The sequence below is a fragment of the Manis javanica genome, chromosome 5 (assembly GCF_040802235.1).
Source record: "Manis javanica isolate MJ-LG chromosome 5, MJ_LKY, whole genome shotgun sequence".
In the NCBI taxonomy this organism is placed as follows: Eukaryota; Metazoa; Chordata; class Mammalia; order Pholidota; family Manidae; genus Manis; species Manis javanica.
In genome coordinates this window covers 16003078-16027021 of record NC_133160.1, presented here as the reverse complement: position 1 = coordinate 16027021, position 23944 = coordinate 16003078, and the positions used below count along the sequence as shown (strand labels likewise).

At 46.9% G+C, this 23944-nt stretch overlaps 1 protein-coding gene across 14 annotated transcripts in view; it reads right to left on the bottom strand.

Moving 5' to 3' along the window:
* PTPRT (protein tyrosine phosphatase receptor type T) overlaps nucleotides 1-23944 on the bottom strand; it is a 970716-nt gene that overhangs the window by 151652 nt on the left and 795120 nt on the right. For 8 of the 14 annotated variants that reach the window (XM_073236577.1, XM_073236581.1, XM_073236583.1 and 5 more), the window contains exon 14: nucleotides 16167-16223. The exons of the other annotated variants lie outside the window; for them this stretch is intronic. In XM_073236577.1, coding sequence (XP_073092678.1) covers nucleotides 16167-16223 — 57 coding nt within the window. The remainder of the gene's footprint in view (nucleotides 1-16166; nucleotides 16224-23944) is intronic. 14 annotated transcript variants of the gene reach the window in all.

Genomic DNA, 23944 nt, shown 5'->3' with positions numbered 1-23944 from the left:
TCCAGGTGAGAGATGACAGTTGCCTGGGCTCAGGTGATAGCGGTGCAGATAGAAAGATACAATGAAAGAGAAAAGTACCTGAAATAGATAGAAGTAAAACCCAATGAAGGATTGGGTCCAGGGAATAAGGGGGAGAGAACTGTCAAGGATGACCACGAGTCTTTGGTTTTTATGACAAGGTGGATGACGGGGCTGTTTATGGGATCAAGCAACAGCGGGAAAACTATAGCTTTAAAGGGAAAACGTGTTTGTTTGGGGCAATTTGAGCTTGAGAGATACTCTAGGAAAGCAGACAGTTAGACATGCTGGTTTGGAGCTCTGAAGAGAGCTTGAGCTTCAAATAAACATGTGAGTCATATGTGCATGGATGGTATTTGAACCACGGGGCTTGATGAACTCACTGAAGGAGAGAGGAAAGGGTAAGAGGGGAAGCAGGCTTAGAGAGTGACTTGGGGGGCTGCAGTATCTAGTGAGCAGGTAGAGGAAGGTACACTGCATAGGAGATAGAGAGGGAGTGGCCAGATAGGAAGGGAAAAAGCCCAGGAGAGTATAATATCCAAGAGCCAAGAGAAGAGAGTGTTTCAAGAAGGCAGGAATAGTCAACTGTGTCAAATGCTGTTCCTAGGATAGAATCAAGTTCCATACCCTAAGGAAAGAGATGTTGGATGGGTTTTAGATAAACTTTCCCAAATAAATTCCAAGACGTTCTTAAATAGAAGCACCTTCAGCAATGACCATGAACTGAGAATGGAACATACTGGATCTGGGGGGAGACATCTGAAAGGCCAGCCCAGCAGTTTAGACGGATTCAATGAGTTTAGCCAACAGGCTTCAGAGCTGTAATCACAAACAGTGACATCTTTAGAAGGAGCCATGCTTGGCTGGGCCAACCAAATTCCAGATACAGGAATGCGAACACGCCCTGGGATGTGGCAAATCCAGCTTCCACTTCAGCACCCTTTAAAGGGCATTTGATGAAGCCGCTGGGGAATTGGGCCCTTGTTCATAAAGGGTATATGCCAACAGTGTTCAAAGGCGATACTGGTATAGAGGAAATGGCTCAGGGACCAAAGGCCAGGCAGCATTCACCTGTGGCTCCTACATCTGAGGGGAAGAAAAGAGGGATAGAGACTGAGGGTGGACTAGTCTTGCTCCTGCTTCAGAATCGGAGCATGTCCATGAGGCTCAGAGCAGGAGTAAGTGCTCAGGGGAGCTGATGAGAAAACCCTGCTGTGACTTACAGGGAAGCACAGAAGGGTCAGCGAGTGTTGGGCCCCTGCAGTGTGATCAGCTGTCCCAGGGAGGCACTGAGCTTCTCCTCAAGTAGAAGCTCAGGTACCATTACTTTTAAAAAATTTAGCTTAAATGTACTGATTCATTGCTGGGTGCCAAGCAATGTGCCAATAAGCACTTTACACATACATACTAAGGCATTTAATCTTCACAAAACGACTTAGAAGGTGCTGGTTTTATTTTCCTTTTTATACAGATGATACAAAAGTTCACAAAAGGGTGAAGTGACTTGTCCAAGGCCATCCAACTAGTGAGTATCAGAGCTGGGATTCTGTGTGCAGGGGTCACCCCCTTGTCACTCCGAAGAACCGTCCTTGGTGGAGGTGGAGTTAAGGAGCTGCTATACCGGAGCCACTGAGAAGGCTGTCTGTCTAACTCATTGGCCAGAACCCAAGGGAATTTCCGGAAGTAGAGCTAGTAGACCTTCAGTAACATGGTAGCTGCATCACTTTTGCCCTAAGCCCATGCTTTTCATGAGAGTCAAACTTAGTGTACGTCCTCAGTCACTAAAAAGCTCCATTTTTCTGGGATCACTGAGCAGGATCTGGGAGTCTGATGACTGAGAGGAGGGGTTTGGCTGGACCCTCTTCATCTCCGCCCTCCATTGGGAGCCACCCTGAGTACAGTCCATGTACATCAGAATTGGCAGTGACGCACCAGGTGGTGAATTGACCCAACTGGAGGAGCTTCCAGGCTCTGCCTGATCCCCTGTGGGATGCAGTCTTCAAACCCACCTTGTGAACTCTGCCTGCACTGACAGGAGACTACTGCCTCCAACGTGGGGCTGCATGCCGCCTTCTACCCCAGCCAGCTGTGCCCTCCAAGCTCTGGGCACTCTGAGGCCGGGCCAGTCCCCTCCAAGCAGCTGCTGCCACCCCCTGCCCTCAACTCTTTCCATGAAAGCTGTGTTGGCTTAGAATCCAGCTCCCTCCTAGCTCAGCTTGGAGCCCACATCTGGCTTTCAGTCTCTGTTTACTCTTACATGTGGAAACCTGGTGCCCAAGGCATGGCTCTTGGTCTCTTGAAGTCTCCTGCCTTAATATCTGCTCCATACATAGGACCCCATCGCCATGTTCCAACCCCCTACTGCCTCCTCCGGTCAGCCGTGCCAGTTTGTATTCTCCCAGGCATCCTGACCCTCAGCAATGCTGCTCTGCTTAGCTCTGCACCAGTCGGACTGCTCTAGGGATGCCTGTCCCGTTGTGGACCCCACCCTCCGGGAGGGACGTCTACGTGAAGACAGGCCAGGAGCCTCACCACCCAAAAAGCAGACATATCAGCATCACCAGGGAGCTTATCACCAATGCAGAATCTCAGGCCCTACCCCAGATCTACTGCACCAGGCCAGGTCTCTAGGTGATCCAGGTGTGTGTTAGAAACCAGAGATCATTGACCCGGAGGAGTGGCAGTTAGAATCAGGATTGTTCAACTCAGAGGAAGGAAGACTCAGAGGAAACTTAATTCTTGCCTTCAAAGAGTTGAAAGCCCATTGTGGAAATTGGAATAGATTTGGTCCCTTTAATTTTAAAGATGAGGACTAATATCAATGGGTGCGAGTGGCAGGGGTAGTTCGGGGTCCACGCAAGGAAAGGCTTTGATGTGGGAGCGCCATCTAGCTAAGGCTCAAGCGCAGCCCTTTCTGATGACACAGAGACTGAGAGCTGTCGCTTCCCCAAGTCCCACTTCGACTTAGCCCTCCCTTTTACCTGCCCACCCTGACTCCACGTGTTCTCACCTCCTGGGCTTCCTGGATGCTTAACCAAGCCCTCACCACCTCACTGTCATGGGATGCTGACTTCCCTTCTCTGCTGGTTGATCCCGCCTCCCACCTCAGCTCTGTGTCCTTTGGCTCCAGTAACACTCACGCCCTGGATGAGAGACATTCTTTCTGTCATTCAAGCCATGGGACTCCCTTGGATCTAGCCCCGAGACCCTAGCTTACCCACAAGGGCAGGAGAACGTGTCCGGTGACTTGGTGTGCTCTCCATCAAGCAGAAGGGACTACAGGGCCTCTCTACTCCTGCTGAGGTTGTGACATGCCATGGTTTTGAGATACTGGTCAACAGCAATGGACTTCAAATCAGAAATGCATGAGCTTGTATCCGGACTCCATCACTAACTCGTTGTGTGACCTTGGACAAAGCTCTTAATCACAACATGATTCAATACCATTATTTGTAAAATAGGGAGAAAGTGGCAAGTTCACAGGGATTTTCTAAGGATCAAATGCAGAGGTAAAAGTGCTTGACAGACTCTGAAGATCTGCTCATACATGTGGCATCACGATGGCATGACCTTGGGACTGATTCCAAGGTAGTAGAGGGTTGTATTGGGCCCAAAAATTGAGGGTGCCCTATGGGTGCTGGGGAGATGGTTCCTTGCAGCCTGCTGCCTGATTCATCCAGGCCTTAGATGAAGACAGGCAGAGCCCCGGGAGTGATTCACGTAACTTTCCTCCTATAGGCAAGACCTGTGTCAGGCTTACATCTGGATGACTTAATGGCAGCAATAACATAATTTGGCAACAAGGGATTAATGATTCATTCTCAAAGTGCTCTCACTGGCTACAGGCCCAATTCTACAGCTTTACTTCAGAGAATTACCCCGGTAAAGATATGCAGCAAAAATAGAAGTAGCAGATAAAGAACATCTAATTGCAATTGATAAAACCAAGTAAATCCCAGTGGGTGCATAACCCATGCTAGTGATCATTGCTGATGGTAAAGAAAGGAAGTCAGCTTTCAGGAATACACTTCCTGAAAGATGCAGTCTTTAAAATACACAGCTGCTTCTTAGCTATCCAAGGGCATATTATCCCCAAATCTTACTGTGCTGGCAGATCACCCCTGTCTACTTAATGACTTCTTTTGTTGAAGAGTTGCTCTGTCTTTACTCTGGCTTTGCGTGCATTTGGCACCCAGTAGAGAAAACCTTTGAAACCCTGACTCTAAGCTGCTACCCTCTCTGCCAAAGAAGGCTTTAAGCATTGCGGGCATCTCTGATGGGGGGGGGGGGGGCTGCCAAGAGGAGGCAACAGGGAAAAGATGGGGAAGCTGGGCAACTTTCCGGCTCTTGTAAAGTCAGGTAAGCACCATATCTCTTCTTGATTTTGCTGGAAGTGAATTATCAGAATGGTAGGCTATTTTTAAGATAGAATTGAAGTCCAAGAAAGGAAAGAAGTTGGTAGGAAAGCATCTGGGTACTTCATTAGATTCAAGCCTCTAGACTTTACAAATTGCACCCCAAGGCATTGAGAGCATTTGTAATTGTGATCATGAGCTGCTTTGGCAGCCTCTGAGGATTGAAACTGTAGAGAACAGGAGGGGTGCGAGAAGCCTGGGGAGAAACAAATGCTGGTGCTGACTTTTTTTTAATGGAGAATGTGGATTCCAGATATTTCACATGAGTAATTGTGATGTTGATTCAGGAAAAAATAATACATAGACTGGGTGATTAAATCAGATTTTTTTTCCCCCTTACCATTTACTAAAGGAAGGAATAATCACCAGAAATGAGCACAGGCTTTACATCTGTCAATATCCAACTAGGAAAAGAGAAACCACACCAAACATTTACAATGGAGCAAATTTCCTAGAGAATTGAAACATAGAGATCAGAGGAGGATGGTGGGTGAACCCGGAGGGTAGCAACATCTGGATTCATTACCAAACTCAGACAGGAGAGACAAAGGGAGTTGGTGGAGTTACCAGAGCCCAGAAGTGAGGGTTACCCGCCTAAAGCGACTCTGGTAGGCCTCCGGGAGACTTAAAGCCATGGAGGGGACAGAGTTACTGCCAATGACGGGATCTGAGGCCAAGGGCGGCGGGGGGGACGTCTTCTCCTTCTTGTCCTGCAGTTCGTGTCTCCTATTGGCCAAACCCAGATGCTAGATGAGAGGGGGCCCAGGAAACATGGCCTGCAGGGGTCACCTGCATATCCCAACACAGCAGGGGTAGAGAAAGGGATGGATGTGAAGCCAAATGGGCCACCTTGGGCTTCCTATGAACCAGGGATGCAAGGTTTCCTCATTGCCACTTTTGAGAGGTGTCTGGACTTATAAATCAGGAGAAATATCCAGTGCTGTGTCTTTATTTCTGCAAAGTTAAGGCCAAGCTGGAGAAATTGTGGCCGGCTTTTAAGAACAGCCAGGTATTAAATTGGGTTGTACCCAGAAGATGGCAACAGAGAAGTAAGAACACTGTACCACATGTTAAATGGTAATGTTGTACACAATAAAGAGTTGACATGTATTTACAGCTTTTACTACAAATCAAGCTGCTCTTCTAAGCCCTTCACATATACTATTTCTTTTAATTCTCACTACCACCCTGCGAAGCAGGTCCTGTTACTATGCTTACTTCAGAGATGGGGAAACTGAGGCTCAGAGAGACTAAGTAACAGTAGCAAAGAGTAAAGATGATATTTGAACTCCGGCAGTCCAGTACAGAGCTTATTCTCTTTAACCCAGTCTACTACTCTGCCACCTCTCTAATAAATAGGGGGAGAGATTGCTCAGCAGAGAAATCTGGCCTTTCCTCAAATATCTGAAAGAAAGAAGCAGGATGGTATTTAGGGGAGCTAGAATCTTACTTTGACTAGCCAGATTACGACATCTCTGTACCAGTGACAGTCCCTGCTTAGTTTGTCACCTGCTGTGTCATGCAGTCCCATTTTATACCTGCTTTTCTCAAAGATTATCTCCCCTCATGCCCTCTTGCCAACACATCATATTCTAATATCTAAGGGATTGATGAGCATGTCATGTGAATCTTGTTACATGGGCCAAATTATACAGACTTTGCTCAAATGATATTTAAACTTGACCTTTTTAACTTAAGTTCCCTCATACTTTTCACTTTCCTTGTATATCAAACACCCTTTCCAAGCCCTTAATACATGGAGTTCAGTTTTATTATTAATCTCTGGCCTTTCTGCATTATACTTTGCTTGATATTTAGACACCAAAGCATCCCATATTATTCCATCTTGCTCAAGTTTAAGTGACTACTTTCTGCTTTACTATTTATTACCAATACTCCCCATTTGATCTCATGATGACTAACTTTTTAAATTGCTGACTACCTTCCCCCTGCCTCAAAACAGTGCCTCCCTCACTAGATCTGGTTGATAATGCAGCACTTGAGAAGGATTATTCCATCATACTTCTAAGTAACATCACCTAGGATGTTTCTCAAGTAATAAATAAATTGCCTCAATTCATCATATGACAGTAATTGCTTTTAGCCAAGACTTAACTCAGAGTCAATGTCAAATAGCTGAAAAACACTACAGAGATGCAAGGTTTTCAAAGACAGCTTCACCCTGGCTGGGGAAAACCACTTAAGAAGTACTGCGTTAGGTGTAAAGAAGATACAGATTTCTAATATCGAAGATTCCCCATATATCACCCAGCCAGTCCTAGGAGGTTGGAATTGACTTCATCACAGACTACTCAATGGAAACTGCTAAAAAAAATATTGCTGACAGAGGTTACCCTCTTTTTCAGCCTTAAATGGAGGTTAGCACCCTGTGAGATGGGAATAGCTTTAATTGATTGTTTGAAAGCACTCCGGGCACTCAAATAAATTGTTTCTCACATGCTGATTCTGCTTGATCCCATGCATCTCCCAAATCTGTGTTTTCAGGTGGACCTTGCTGTATCCAGCAAATGCTCTGTGCAGGTCATTTTCTAATTCAGTCATGTTATACGCAGTAGGAAAGATGACTATATAAGACCCTTATGGCGACTCTCTTCAGGATGTAAGAAAACTCCTTTACTTTTAAATGTTTTTTATGCATTAGGAATTTAGCATAATCGACTTATTTAAGAGCAGTCATGCCGGATCAATGCCAGGCATTGTTATTCTTGATGCATCTCTCATAAGGCATGCCCTTGGCTTTACCACTGGTGGGCTGAGAATCCCTTTACACTTCCCCACAGTCTCTTGTGCCCAGAAGAGGCCCACAGCATGAGTGCCAGGACCCTAGCTTGTGACCAGACTAGCACCATAAGCTATGCCTAGAGTTAGGTGTGACACTAAGAAACCAGAGATGGGTGCACTTTGTAGATTGGTTTAGGTGTCAGACCACAGTTAAGATTAAAGGCCAGGATGTGGCAAAGGTAGGGGACAAATGTACAAAAGCGGTCAGGGACAAGCCTATGGCTGGGATTTTGGAGTGTTCTGTTGGTCAGTCTGCACCCATCCATGCTGAGAGGTCAACCTGTACCTAGAGCTGTGCTTGGACTTTGACCAGAAATGAAATGTAGCCATGGCATGGAACTAGACAAAGCTAAGTGACTTCCAAGTGGACTGGGCCCATTGCCTTGGCCTCTTAGCACCAACTCAACCCTTGGCTACAGAGGAAACACTCCAGATGTTGCGTAATATGAGTGGTGCTAGGATTATAATGCTGAGAGCGGGTGCTGCAAGGTCCTGGGCATGCAAGGTGAGTATGACAACCCTGCTGTCTGGGAGCTCACAACAGAGAGAGAGGAGTGTGCAGCTGACCATCAAAACTCAGGGTGATGGATCCTGATAAAGTGTGTACAGGGGAGGGCATGCATGACTACTTAGGCAAAACTAAACTATGAACTTGATTTTCACATGCATCAGTGGTGTGGGACACTTTGTAAGCAACCCTGAGACCACAGTCGCCTCCTCTCTCCCCTCCCCACCGTAGCTCCATGAGGTCCAGCCGAGGCCCGCCCAGGGATGAGGATGAAGAGGCTGGGTCAGTTCAGCACCGACAGTCCCAGCTGCCCGCTTTCAGGAACCTGCGCACTGAGCCTGAGCCCAGGGGGCTCAAAGCTGCTCAGCTGCAGCAGAGAGGCGCACCCACGGCCTGAGCTGGGATTAAGGGTTTAGTCTGAAGAGCAGATGTAAGAGAGGAGAACGCACACTCTTTCACATGCCCTGTGGCAAAGGGACCATCCCCTCAGACTTTCTCAGGCAGCCAGTATAGAGAGCGCATGGTCACACTGAACGGTTTGCCACCCCTCCTGTGGAGTGCAGCGCAGTTCTGGGGCTGCTGTGCACCAAGGAAAGCCTTCTCAGTGTAGCAACGAGCACAGAAGCTGACTAGGGCTAGCCTACAGGTTAAATAATATCAGGACACAAATCACCACAGCCTGGCTGGTGAGGCAGAGGCTGAGGCCAGTTGTGACCAGCAGCAGATACTAAGACAATTCAAATGCAGCAGGTAAAACCAAAAAGGGGAGGGTCAGAGCCAGGATGGGGATGGGTGGTGAGCCAAGCTGGGAATTCAACCAGCAAATGCTGCCCGGTGCCCAGTGCTGAGGATTGCCGCATCGCCAAGCATATTCATTTCCTCGGGCTGTGATAATAAACTCCCACAGCTTGGCTCAAACCACAGAAATTGGCTTAAAGCAACAGGACTGTACTGTTTCACAGAAGTCCCAAATCAAGGTGTCAGCGGGGTCTCATTTCCTCTGGGATGGGGTAGAATCCTGCCTCTTCCTAGCTGCCTTTTCTGGCAATCCTTGACATGCCTTGGCCTCCAGACCTTCAGTCCAGTCTCTGCCTCTCTTGTCACAGAGCATTTTGCGCCTTTTTCACCACATGATGTTTTCCTCCTCTTGTAAGGACACCAGTCATACTGCGTTAGAACCTGCCCGCATGACTTCATGGTAACTAATTATCCCAGCAAACACCCTCTTTCCAACTAAGACCACATTCACAGGAACTGAGGGTTAGGACTTGAACATCTCTTTTGGGGGGACACAGTTCAACCCACAAACCAGGCTAAGCTGAGCCATGTTCCAAGCAGTCTTGGAATGGGTTGCAAATGAGAGGGAGATCTTAGGATTTCACTAAGTCAAACGCAAGCACTAATGGGTCAGGGCAAATCGGAGAGCACGCGGTAAGGGTGGGGAGCGCTGCCTGGCCTGGCTTGAGAGGAACAGGAGGCTCCTGGGCAGCTGATGGGTCCTGTCTTTATCTGTCTGAAGAACATAGCAGAGTGCGCCAGGCCAAGGTGACCCTGATGCTCCTACTAGAAACATAATTCCGTTTTTTCTAACTGATTTGGGCCAGACTGATCCCCCAACAGGCCACATTGCCTGACCCAAAGGGGCGGGATGGGGGAGGAGGGGCAAAGATGAACTCCCCTGGGGTAGCTTTGTCCAGATCTCGCCTCTGGAACAGGCTGCTTGAAACAAGCATCAGAGTGCCTGGAAAGGAGAGCAGGTGTGTGGGAGGGAACAAGAAATCTATAAGCAGGATTAGTGGAAGCGTGAGCAGGATCCGAGAGAACGGCCGGGAAACACGCAGCACGGAATTCAGATCAGTGCAAGGAAACCGAGCGAGGGTAATAAACCCAGCAGCAGGGGCCACATCGATTGCTGAGATTCCAGCCAAATCTGCCATGAACATGTTTTTCTTTCTTCTAGCCTTTGCCCCTTGACTTCTGGAAGCAGCCACACTGAACCACTGCGTTCTGCACTAAAAGCTGATCCATCTCCCTCCCCAAAGGATGGCTGGAAAAGCAGCTTTGCTGTTAGCAGAAGATGCTAGAGGGCAGAAGCCGAGGTCCAGAGCGCGTGTGGCCGGTATTGGTGCTCCCTGGGAGAAGGCTCCCCCACAGTGCCCATGCTTCCTGCCCCCAGATGGGCCTCCCCAGGGCCAGCACCAGGCAAGCCCATGCAGGGCCAGGGCAGCAGCTTTCAGGGAGCCATTTCAGAGGCTCCTGAGAATCAGTCTCTTGTAAGTCCTGTCAATGTTAACCATCCACTCACTCATTAGTTCAGTCACACATGGAGTCAGACAAACGAGCACTATGTGTATGTTGACACAGGGTAAGAGGTGACAGAAACCAAACAGCTCCAAGGCAATGTCACTATAATGTGAATGTGTGTCATGTTTGAGAGGAACCCTCCCTCAGGGCAGGGGACCCCTCTGTGCCACTGGCCTGGCCAGATGAGCATCCCCTCCAGGGGCAGCCTGAGACCCTGGGGGTCAGGAAAGGCTCAGCAGAGATCAGGCTGTCTGAACTGGATCCTAGAGGGTGAGGAAGGTTCACTAAGGAGGGGGAGCATCCTAGCAAAGGGGAGGGGACACAGGGAGGCAGGTCCTGCTTCTGGAATCCACGTGACTGTGGCACAGGATGCCAAGGAGGAAATAAGCTGGAGAAACAGAGAAGGAACAGTAAGTAGAGAGTGGGGGGCCTTCAATTCAGGCCAGTTATCCCAAAGCGGAAGGGGCCTCGGAGCACTTCAGGCAGGGTCAGATTCCTATTTCTGGACGGTCATTCTGGCTTCAGGGGAGTATACTTTGGAAGGGGACTGTGTTTGGAAGACCAGTTTGGAAGCTGTTCCACTAATCTGAGCAAACCTTCATGAATCTCAAACATGAGTAGCAGCAATGAGGAAGAGGGAGAAATTCATGAGAAATTTTGGAGGCAGTACAGGTCAGATTTGATGACGAACTAGATACTGAAGACAGGGAGAGACCAGTCACGGATGGTGGTTGGTTTCTGAATCTGAATTTCATGGCAGTTTGGATAGAAGGCTGGAGACCCATTTCTTCTTCATCTAACGAGAAATATTCCAAGAAAGAAAAAGGTGTAGTGAAAGCCTCAGTCTAATGACATGTTCCTTACTTATTAGATGCTTGCTTTGTAGGAAGCATAAGCATTCACCTGCTATAGGACAATTCAGGGGATGTGGCCACTGAGAAGACACTCCCTCCTCTGTATTAAATCTATTGATTCAGTTGGAGATTGGTAACAGAGCCAGCAGTCAAAGTGATGGCCAGGGGCCTTGTGTCTGCCAGGCTGTGAACATCTACTGTAAAGCGACTGACAAAGATGGCATTCGGGTGCAGCAGATAGAGTACCAGACTCCTCTGCTCTGCCGTCAGCCTGCGGCCACATGGGCAGCCAGATGGAAGGGCTGAGGAGGGTCTTCCTGAATGGTGCCTGCCACCCTGACCTCCAGCTGTGGTCCCTGTCCCTAATTTGCAGGCACAGTCCTGGCCTAAGCTCTGGGACCAACTGAGGTCTTCAAGGGGGCTAGAAGATGTCCAAGTCAATGGTTCAGGGACCTCAGCATTGTGTCACCTCCGCCCTCTGTCCTGCTCTTGCCGTGGGCTATGACAACAGCTGAGCTGCTATGCTTGTGTGTCCAACCCTTACCAGGGGGCATAACCTCCCTGGGAGCGTTGCTGAAGCCTTAGGGTGCCCAAGCCTGCCAGGGCCACCAGGCAGCCTGTGGAACCCTTGGGAGGCTGCCATACTGCTTCCTCATCTGCTTCAGGCCCGCACAGCTTTGTTCCAAAGGCTCAAACTCTTCCTGTCTTTGTCCAGGATTTACAAGACTTCCCAGGGAAAGTTGATTTCCTGGTGGTTGCAAAGCAGGCTGGGAGGGTACAGTATGGTCTGAATCCTGTTTCTATGGCAAGGTCCTAGTTTAAGGAATTGCAGGGAAAATAACAATGGTGAGTTTTAGCACAGGATGAACAGGGAAGAAAGGAACGATGGAGGGAACTACATTTGGACACCCTCGTGAGCCAGGAGCCATGCTAGAAAAGCATCCGTTTCCTCTGAGGACCCCCCACCAGGATTCAGCCCCGCAGTGCAGGGACTCATCCTGATTACTTCATAGATGAGGAAACTAGGGATCAAAACGTCTGAGTGGATTTCCCAAGTTCCCCGGTCTTACGGAATGGAGTCTGGGTTCCACATGAGGGCTTGTTCCAAAGCCCCTTTCCTGGTTGAGAACGGACAAGCATTGGGTACAGGATCCGGGTCAGCCTGTGGGCTCAGGTTAGAGCACAGCTGCCTGGCTGACCTTTAATGCATCTACTCTGGCCTCCAGTCTGGTGGCTGTCAGCCTGCTATTGGGTCCAGTGTTGCAGACGGTCTCCTGGAGGCCTGGCTGAGCTCCTGTAGGAGCCAGAGAAGCATTCTTTCTGCCACAATGGGTCTGGGGTGGATCAAGCCCTTTAGGTGAGGTGTTAATTAACTAGTCATTTGTCCCCTGCAGTCTCAAGTCAACCCACTATAGAAAAACACCCAACCTTGGCCATAAGCAGTTTGATCTTATTTTTGGAAAGGAAGTATGCCTGGTCTGCTGGTAGATGTCAGTAACCCCTCATGTAGTTGTGCAAATCAAATACATTCCCAGACATTGTCAAATGTCCCCAGAGTGTGGGCCTGGGTGGGGGGGCAAAACAGAATAAAGGGAACTGAACATTCACTGAGTCTCTACTCTGTGTATATACACTTCTGTTCACCAACTAGCCTAGACATGCTGAAGACATGTTTTACCTCCAGATCTGTACTATTCGAAATAATAGCCATTAAGCCATCCCTGGTTACTGTGCATCGAAATGTGGCTAAGGTGATTGAAGACCTGAATTGTAAAGTTTATTTTATTTCAACTCTTTTAAATTTGAAACCCGAAGCACTGTAAAGTATGTTTACTTATAAAACTCAATGTTTATCTTTTTAGGGCTATGTTTCATTTTAACTGCTTAAAATTTAGCATCTGAGTTGAGTAGAGCTGTAAATGTAAGATTCACATCAGATTTCAAAGAAGTGCAAACACAGAAAGGAAAACATCTTTCATCAGTAATTTTGAAATACTGATGGCATGTTAAAATGATAATATTTTGTATGCATTGGGTTAAATAAAATATATTAGAACTAATTACACCTGTTCTTTTTTGATGTGACTCTAAAAAATTCAAAATTAGGTAATTGGCCCCAATTCTATTTTTACTGAAGAGTGAAACTGGAGGTTTTCAACAGGGGGCGGGTCTGGAGATATGTTTGGTTGTCAAAATTGGGGGATGAAGTGCTATCAGCATCTAGTGGGTAGAGGTCGGGGATGCTGCTGAACCTCTTATAATACAAAGGACAGTGCCCCCAAATGGAGAATTACCCATTTCTAATATCCCGAGTGTGAAGTTGAAAAACTTTCCCCTATAGCATGAATTCTTTGCAAGAAAGGCCAGTAGATTAGAGAGACCTGAAGAGTGAGTTGGAGTTAGTGGAGCAAAGAAGTTAAAGCTGCTGTCACACTTAGTTCTCAGGATTACGGCCAGGACTGTCATGACCCCCTTTCTCCAGATGAAGAGAATGCAGCCCAGAGAAGAGAAATAACTTGGCCCAAATCACCCAGTCAGACAGTGGCAGGGCTGAGATGTAAAGTCCGCCTCAACTCACTCTGAGTGCCAGCCTGTCCTTGCTACGCAACGTGGTTCTGCCATTTGCAGAGCCCGTGCAGATCGGAAAAGAGGCCTCCCGTGTGCTTACCACCTAACATCCGCATCACTCAGACCCGGCATTATTATTTACATCGCCATTATTGCTACCAGGGGATGAGCATTCACAAAACAGCCTTTGAAAGGGACAGCCTGCTCAAAGGGAAACATTCACAGGCACCTCACCCATCAAACGAGGCTGAGAAGCGCGTGGAAGTAAATGGAACACGATGAAATAAGCCTGTCAGAGGAGGAACATTCAGATGTCTGAGAGGCAAGAGGAAAGAACAAATGCGCCTGATATGGAATTGGCTCTGTGTAAAGAAAACATTATTGGACTGCTCAAAGTGAACAGGGCCCAGAGAACAATGGCCCAGCAGAAACGGAGCTGCTTGCACACACTCCGGAGAAGCGCTGTTTCTCAATAAACTGGATGTGGGCACAGTGGTAGGGGGCATCTGTTTCTTACTGTCCCTGCATCCTCCGGCCACTCCCATCTCCCTGGGGTCAGGGTGAGACGGTAGGCCTGTGGCAGGGTGGGGTAAAAGGTGGACACTTGGTGAAGGCCTACTATGTGCTACTACTGAGCAGGACCCTCTCTAGGGTCACCTAATGTCATCTTCGCCATGACTCTGACATAAGCATGATGACTAGTTTGCAGGTGAAATAAAGGTATGCAGCATGCTTAAGGTCCTGTAACGAGGGAGGAGCTAAGAGGCCATTCCTGGGATGTTGGTAGTGATTCACAGGGCTATGGGGGTTGATGACAGGGACAAAGTTTGGCTGCAGTGAATGCCACTGAGGCTTTTCCCAGATCTCCTTTCCCAGGCTGACACACCGAATCTCCAGCTGCTGCAGATGCTGGCTGCTAACTGCTCAGTTACCTCCTTTCCTGCAGAAGTGCCATGAGGCCAAGCGGAGTGGCCTCCTCAGAAGCCTATGTCCCCCCATGGCAGCCCACAGCCAGGGGCTGACACAGTGACACAAATGCCAGCCCCTTGCCTCCAGGTGGGAGCAACTCTATGAAACGATCCATGCCCCACAGGCCCCTGCAGGCTCAGACAGACACAGGTCTCCACATCCTCCCTTAGTTTCTTCCCCTGCCCTAGCCTGTCCCCCCAACTTTCTTCCTTCTGGGAACACTCCTCCAAGAGTGATGTGAACAAGGCTTCCCATCTCAGGCTCTATGTCTAGAGAACCCAGCCAAAGGCATTCATGAATAGTAGGGTATCTGAGTTTGAGAAAGGGGATGAACAAAAGTAGATGGTGAGGTTACTGGATGGCTGGGCCCCTGTCATCTCTGCCTGCCACACCCCCTTTCCACCATAATAACTGACCAGCCAGGGACTAGTAGAGAGGAGGCCACTGCCTGAGCAACAACTTGAGAGAGGTGACAGTTAAAGATTTGAAATCTGCATACTTCTCTTGACCAGAAAGGGCCCCTGAAGTGGACACCTCTAGGTTGGCAGCATCTCTTTTGTCTCTAGGGCCCCACAAGGGACATCAGCCTCTGGCGCAGATGAGCTCTGCATCCCAGTCTTTGAAGAGTAGCAGGTGTTTATGTGAAATGAGATCAAACTATAAGCTGACCCTTGAGCAGCAACACAGGGGTTAGTAGAGCCAACCCTGTATAGTCAAAAATCCACGTATAATTTTTTGGACTCCCCCAAAGCTTAACTACTAATAGCCTACTACAGTCAACTAGAATCCTTACCAACATAATCATCTCACAACTATTTTGTGTATGTATTATATACTGTATTATAACAATAAATGAATCTAGAGGAAAGAAAATGTTAATTAAGAAAATCATAAGGAAAAGAGGAAATACATTTGCAGTGGACCCAAAAAATTCAAACTCATGGTTTTGAAGGGTCAGCTACACTTTGTTTGAGGGAAGGGGCTGGTATTCACTTTAAACAAACACCTACTCTAGACTGGGTACTCCCATACCTGCCCTTTTCACATTCCTGGCCTTGTTTTGCCTCGGAATACAGTGCATGTGCACAGCCAAATGGTGCCCGTTGAGAGGTACACATTATTATTCCTGCTTAATAGATAGAATGGGGATCATCACAATGAAAGGACTTGCTAGGACAAATGGTAGACCTGGGATCATAGCCAGATCTGCTCATTTCCTAAACACAGACATGCTAGGTCAACTTCTTCCCAACCTCAGACCACAACTCAGGTGTCACTTCCCCAGGACCTACACTCCCTCAGTTCCAGGTGTACTTGTTTATTTTGAACACCACACATTTCTCTTTTGTTGCACCACTCATGGTTACAGTTGTATGTTTATTTGTGTACTTTCGGGACTAATGTCTCTTTCCCCTTCCAGAAAGGCAGAAGAACGTGTCTTCTTTTGCTCATCATTGTAACCCTTGGTGTGTAGAACAGTGCCTGGCACATAGTAGGTTCTTTGTAAATATCAGTAGAATGGATGAATGGATAGATGGAGGGAGGGAGGGAAGAAGAGAGGGATGATGGGTGGATGAGTGAATGGGTGGGTATGTGAATGGAAGGGTGGGTGGAAGGATGAATGGATGGGTGGGTGCCAGTTCCTCTCTGGTGCACCTGGCCTGGAGGACCCGCTGGGTGAGGGCTACCCTCACTCCCCTCCCACCCACGCAGGGCTCCGGTGATCACCTGTGGTGAGGAGGCAGCGTGGAGTCCCCAGGGTCACCTGGGCGCTGCCCATTGGCGCTGACCACAAGGAAGCCAGTCCCCAGGCAGCATGCAGAAGAGAAGGAGAGAGAGAGAGACACGCATGAAAACGTGTGGCATGGCGAGCGCAGCTGCAATTCTTTTGGCTCTCAAGAGCTCACTCTAAACAGCAAAAGAATATCATGATCTAACAAAACAGGGCCTGGAATAGATTTTTAAAAATGAAACAAGAATAAGAGTCACCATTTATCAAGCACCCACAATACACCAGGTATCCTGCCAGGTACCTCACATGCAATATTTCTAAGGCTTAGAACAACCCAGAAAAGCCAGTATTATAAATGAACTCATCATTTTTCCATCCCAATGTCTTCTCTCCCAGTTTTCCCCTTCTGAGTAAGCAGTGCTAACACCCATGAAACTGCTCAACCTGGAGACCCAGGGGTCATCCTTTACCTCTCCTTTTTGTGGATCTCCCACTTCTAATCACTCAGCACGCCTTATGAGCGCTACTCCAGAAAATCTCTTGCTGCTCCCCTCCTACCTCCAACTTCATTTCCACTCTGTGCAAGCCCCCCTCATGTTTCACTTGGATTAGGTAAGAAGCCTCCAGCTGGTCTTGCTGCCTCGGGTCTCCAGCCTTCAGTTGAAACACATGGGTGGCCCATTGTTCTCCAGCCTCACTCCACTCCTCACAGCACACTTTATGTTCTGTCCCAACGTGGTGAACTCCTGTTCATTTTCAACAGTCCCCCTACTGTCTTGTCTGTAGGCCTTCCTTAGGCTCATCACACTACGTGGAACCTGACCCCTTTCCTGCCTCTTCACCTGGCTGACAACTGCTCATCCTTCAGGTGTCAGCTCAGAATGCCTTCCCTCTAGGGAGTCTCTAGGGTCATCTCACCACGTATGGGACAGATGCCCCTCCTCGGTCCTCCCAAAACACCCAGGTCTGCCCTTGTCCTAGTGAAGACCTCACCACATTATGAGCAGCTGCCTTTCCTTCAATTCTGCGATCTCCTGGAAGGCAGTCACTCATTCACTAGTGCACTGCTGAGGGCTTGCATTGTACCTGGCACCTAGTCGGTACCCAGTGAATATCTGTTGAATGAATGAATGAATGAGTGAGTGAGTGAATGAAAGAAAGAAAGAATGAATGAGTGAGTGAGTGAATGAAAGAATGAATGAATGAAGAAATGAAGGATCAGAGAACTGATATAATTGGCCCAAGGTCACAAAACTAGTAATGGGCACAGGCAATATTCAAACCCTTGTCTGTGTGATTCTAATGGTGTGCTTTCAAACCCACCACTTATCTCTCTTAAAAAAATGGTAACAAGAGGCAGGAAGGTGTCTTAATGCTTGATCAAAGGCTGCATGTTTCTCTCATGATTCATCAATGAAACTGTATAAAGTTCTTATGTAAAACAGAGAGAGAGAGGAAGGGCATTTCAGACCAACTGATAAGCAGGAAACACGTAATTTCAAAAATTCAAATAGAAAGCTTGACCAACAGCCGTGAAATATCATAAAATGTAACTACCAGTCAATAGCAATTAATCATAATATTCCTCCCTTAATGGTATAGGGAACTTCTCCATTTTCAAACCACATTCTAAGTCAGGGTTGGCTAACTGTGGTTTGTGGGCTAAACCTGGCTTCCCATGGACTGTTCTCTGTGTGACCATGAGCTAGGAATGGTTTTTACATTTTTAAATGGTTAGGAAAAAAAATAAAAAGAAGGGTAATATCTTGTGACACATGAAAGTTATATAAAATTCAAATTTCAATGTCCATAAATAAACTTTTACTGGAACACAGCCACACTCCTTTTATATTTATTATCTATGGCTGCTTTTATGCCACAATGACAAAGTTGAGCAGTTATGACAGAGTACATATGGCCTGAGAAGCTGAAAATATTCACTCTCTGGCCCTGTACAGAAAAGCTTACCAATGCCTATTCACAGTGGCTATTTTTATTCATTTTCCCCCCAACCTTTTGAGGTAGGCATGATGAGGGCTGTTGGCCTTGTATGTCAGAAAAAGAAATAGCAAGCTTGAGGGGAGAGAGGACACCTGTTCCCAGCTGGCCTCGTTCAGCACCTATTCTCCCATGCTCACCCTTGTCCCTGCCCCAGAACCCCTCCTCTGACCCATTTTCTAAGCTGTAAGTAGGGTGGCCTTCTTGACACAGGCAGTCTGCTTAAACACCTCCAAGGGTTCCCACTGTCTCAAGACAGTGTTCATATATATGTTGGGGGCTGTGCAGGCTCCTTGGGGTCCTGGCTTTGCTTGCCACTGCAGCCTCACCTCTGCTCACTCCTACCCTCCTCTGGTCATACTGGCATTGTAGCCATTGTTTCTTAGCCTCATTCCATTCAAGGTCAGTGGCAGGCTTTCTTGCCTCCAGTGATTTGCACAAGTTACTTCCTCCGCTCAGAAGACCTCCCTGCCTTACTCTCCCACCTTGATCAATATGACAACTGTCACTCTTCTTTCAAAACTTGTCTGAGTGACCACATACCTGGGATTCCACACCCTAAATTGATTAATGGTTCTCTTACTGTGCTCCCACATCTTGAATTTACCTGCATCATAGTCCTTATCATACTGGATTGATATCATTTATCTGCTGCTTTCCCACTAGCTACTATTTGCTGAGTGCTAATTATAAGCCAGGCTTTGCACTAAGCACTAAGCATTAGCTCTTCAAATTCTTACACTGGCCTGTGAAATAAATGGTGTTCTTGTCATTGTTCTGTAGATGGGGCAACTGAGACACAGAGCAGGTAAGTACTTTTTCCAGCCTAGAATCAACGCCTGTCCAGATACAAAGACAAAGTTCTTAACCTCTGGGAAATGAGGGACCACATATCAATACTAAACTGCACTCAATGTTTACTGAAAACGAAATGAATAAATGAAATCCTGGTTTAGTATTTTTCACTTAGTAGCTGTGTCACTTGGAAAATTACATATGTTTCTGAGTTTCAGTTTCTTTACCTATAAAATAGGGATAACAGTAAGCATCTCATGAAGTTCTTCTAAGGATTAAATGTAACACAATTAATGTTTTAATTCAGCTGGCCGTGCAGAGAAGCCTCTCCACGCTACCATGTAAGGCTACAACTCTGCTTAGCAGGGATGCTCAGCTGCAAGGAATAGAAACAGAGGTACTGCCGGACAGGTGCTGGGATGCGGAGAGGTTTTCCTCATGGGTGGAGTAGCAGAAGGTAAGTGAGGGACCATGGGTCTCAGCAGGATGCGAAGGGAACAGGGAAAGGACAGGACTCTTGTTGTTCTAGAGATGACTAGTGCTGACTGGTGCCTGGCCCATCTCTCCTGGCCGGTCTTAGGCATACGGAAGAACCTGAGTCTCATCAAAGCCATGTAAGTGGAAGAGCACGAGTCATTTCCAAGTGAGGTATTTAAGACCCAGGTTACTACCTCCATATTTTCTCTTCCCCTGCTCTTGGGTCCTTTGAGGCCACATTTATTCTAAATGGCATAACAACAAAGGAACCCTTGCGGCATTAAGCTACTGAGATTTGGGAATTAATTTGTTGTTGCAGCAAAGCTTAGTCTATCCTGACTAATTTAGCAGAAGAAAAGGTGGACGTCCCTTGCTTTATCCTCTGTCACCTAGTCCCCCATCATATGGCTTTTTCACTGGAGGACATGACCTAGCTTTCTCCACAGTTTCCAGGCCCTGCTCATATGCCTCTATGTCAGCCATTAATGAAAACATTGAGACCGTGCATTGAAAACGGAGGTCAGAATGCTGAGTGTCTCCAACTTCCCTTCTGACTTTTACTCCCTACCAAAGCAATGGATATTGAGTACAGAGAGATGCTAAGGGTGAAAGATGGCACTGGAGCAGACAACCTTGAAGATAAACTAATTTCCTGGTTTATTAGCTTCAATATGTTGTGTAAGTGTAAAAAGCTGAGGGCTCCATGAAGCACCTTGTTTTTTCTCTAGATTCCTGGACTTAGCTTGGGCACTGCTAAACACAGGCCAAAGACCCATCACACTCTAATGATTCTGTTATCAGCTATTACTGGAAAATAGGCAAGGAAAGGAGTTAACAAATAGCAGACAGGGAGCCCTGACATTGTCTCACCCTGTTTACGGTATTGACAAGATTCAAAATGGTGCCAGGGAAATGCCCTGAGCCTTGGCATTAGATATGAGCTACAACTCTGAGGGACCTTGAACTCTTTATTTAGCCACACGAACTTATATTGTTTCATTTCTTGAGTAAGGGTAATAATAATGGCCACTATATATTTAGTGCATAATACATGCCAGGTTTTATTCCTAACATTGCATTGTAAACCCATGTCAACATACACGACCCTGTGACTGGCACACAGTAGGTTGTTAATGTTTGCTAACTCCTTCCCTGATACTTCAATACTACATTGAAACTTCATCAGAGAAAGTCCAATGGAACTTTACTCTCTATATTTCTAACCTTTGTCTGCAGCCTACTCACCTTTTCCCCATTCTTGGCCCCTGATTTGAGAAGGCCCCCTCTTCCATTTATAAAGTGCATCTGGTTTGGAACATCAGAGTTGAGCTAAAGTCAACTCAGGTGTCTTGGGTGTTGAGATTACCCTCATTTCTAGTTTAGTGGGATGAACTGGGGCTTCCCAGGGACATGCTAGTAGGACAAGAATTGGTCTTGGCTTTTGTTTTCCTGGACTCTGTCACACCAGATTTGTCTTCCTGAGTGGGGTGTGTAGAGAAGGTGTGTATGTGTGTGTAGATTTGAACCCAGGTGACTCATGTGTGTGGAGGTGGGATTTGAACTCAGGTGACTCTGATTCCCCATTATTCCATGCAACCTCTCAGAGAAGCTTTATATAAGACAAACCTTTCATATAGAATTGGATAAAGAGGAAGAGAGGCAGGCAGTGGCTATTTCCTATCTGATAGATAATTCCTGCATCTCACTTGGCTTCTTATGCCACCTGTGGCATGTTATTCTCGTGCCTCTGGAAGCTATGAACACACCACTCTCCTTCTTGACCTGCCTTAGCATCTGCAAAATGTGGGCATCTCACTGGAGAATGGCTATTTATTGTTCCTGCCCGTCTCTGTAGGGGGTGAGAATCCATTATGGAGAGAGGAGAGAAAATCTGGGATGAAATGCCCTACCTCGGGCTGTCATTATAAAAAGAAGCTATGTTTGCAAAAGACCATCAGCTGCGCCTCCTTCCTGTTGCCGTTGGGACAATGGTTTTAGTCCATCACTACCACTGGAGAGCATGGCACTACTGGTGACAGGAGCCGTGATCTCATGCTTCATTATTCCGGAGTTAAGCTTTCAGCACCTACTCTGAGGGGGTTGTTTTAATGGGATCGTTAGAGTGTGTTTACTAGATTAAAACGGTGGCTGTCTTCTGCAAAGCAACTCTGCAAATGGCTTTATGGGTTTCTGGATTTATTTTGTCTCAGTGACTAGGCTCAGTTTGCAAATCAAATCAAAGCTGATTTTTCTAACTGCCACTTGGGTGCACCCAGCGGGAGTCTGCAGAGCAGCTGTGTTCCCTGGGTGGCTGGCACCAGAGATGAGACTGCTGCTGCCTGCTGGTGGCTTAGAGGGGCTCCAACAGGAAGAAGACAGATAAGCAAGGGCCTGCTTGCCCTAACCAGGGAAGGGGAGCAAGCCAGAATGAAAGCACATTTTACTTTCTGGCAGGAGAAAAGCAGACAAGATCTATGTGGCCTCAAAGACTGAAAGACAGAAATAACAGGGAGCCATCTGGACTCATGACATTGCAACTGACGTGTCCAATGGTGGAAGGACCTACCTGGGGGAGCAATGAGGTCCTTGTCACAGCAAGTACCCAAGCAGAGCCTAGACAGCCTTTTTACTGGTGGGGATCATAGATCACATAGTTGATATCTACTTCTATCACTTTTACCTCCAAAGGAAGCTTCCAAGAGAATAGTTCTGACAAGAAGCTTGTATTTGAAAACAATGAGGTCATAGAAGAATGATCTGTTACCATCCATCCATCCACCTATCCACTGATTGATTGATTAATTGATTAATCCATCCATTTGTTTATGTAATAAATTTTTTGAGCACCAATGTATGCTAGAATCTGGGGACACAACAATGCTCAAAATAGGCATAATCCTCTCACTTAGAATCTAGCTGGGAAACAGACTTTACACATGTAAGCAAACAAATATATTATTTGCAAGTCATGATGAATGCTATGGAAAAAAGCAGAGGTTATAATAAGAATGGAAAATGTATTAAACTGGAGGTCAGGTTGGTTTTCTGAGGAAATGGGGTTTAAACTGCAGTCTGAAAGATGTATATCTGTTAAGCAGACACACATAGTGGCCAGATAACTTCAGGCAGGGGTTCACGCTGAGCAAAGGTCCTGAAGTTGGAAGGAGCTTGACGTGTTTGAAGAATTGAAAGCACACACATTCTGGAGTGGATTGAATGAAAGGGCAGAAGCCTGGATGAGGCTGGAGGGTAGTAAGGGGTCAGACCATGCAGGCAAGTCTGGTGGAGGCAGGGCCTCTGGGTAAGAGAAAGTATCAAAGTGAATGGATGAGTACATGGAGAGGCAGAGGGAAGATGTAGACAGACAGGAGAATCAGTGCGTAATGGGTGTGGATAGAATTGGACACCAGTTTTGGGAAGAGACTCTGACTGGTATGGTTCTAGAACTGTGTCTCAAGATCAGCCATTTCCCCCTTGGCCTGACCTGTCCCAGCCAGAAGGGCATAAAATGAGATACTCGGGTACCTCCTTCAGCAGCTGCAGCCAGGAGCAACTTCCACCAGAGGCACCTTCCACCTGATGGGATGATCAACTTCCATGGGAAGACTTGTTTTATCTCCCCTTTGAGCTTCAGCACCTTGGAAGTCTATGGATCCCATCCCAAATTTCACATGCTCCATTTTCCTAAGGGTCACTTTAAGCCTGTTTAGCTTACATCTTCAACCTGCTTCCTAAATTTCGCCCACCCCTCATTTTCCAAATGTTGGGTAAACATTATTTAATGGGTCTAAGTGCACCTTTTTACTATGTGCCCTTTCTCACAGTTCCTATTTTAACTGTAAGAACAAAACCTAATTTTTAAATTGATCTTTTTTTGCTCACTGACTTTCTACTGTTCTCCCTTCAAAGTCTAAATAATAGTTTTCTGTTGCCAACCCAAAACTTGATGTTTGTCTACCCGTCAGCTTCAGTGTCCTTGCTACAGTTCTGAGCAGATTCTCAGAGCTAAAGTGTGCCAAGCAAAGGGCTTTAAAATGTTTCTTTCAGCTTTTGGATTCGAGGCAATGCCATTAGCTTTTTTTTAATCTCTCAATCTGATGATGAAATACATCCTCTATATAACAAGAGCCCCATGGTAGATGCTGTGGTTGCCTTTCTGAGAGCCCCTTTTCAGACTGGTGTGCAATCTTCCAGCTGCTGTGGGTGTTGAGGCTAAGGGCTTGGACCTGTGACTTTCTCCAGAGACTTGTGCAAGACTAGGGGTGACATTTCCCCTGGGCCACCTGAGAGACTGAGGGGAGAGAGAAGGGCTTAAAGGGAAGAGAGAAATGCCAAGGACTGATTGTTATGGGGGTGGAGGTAGAAATCCTGGTCTTCTTGCCTCAAGCAGAACAACTTTGGAGAAATTTATACTCCACCTTGGATCTAACTGGAGCTTGACTTTATCTGAGAACAGATTCTTGGGCAATGTTTTATCATTCCTTATCCCACTTCCCTTTCACTT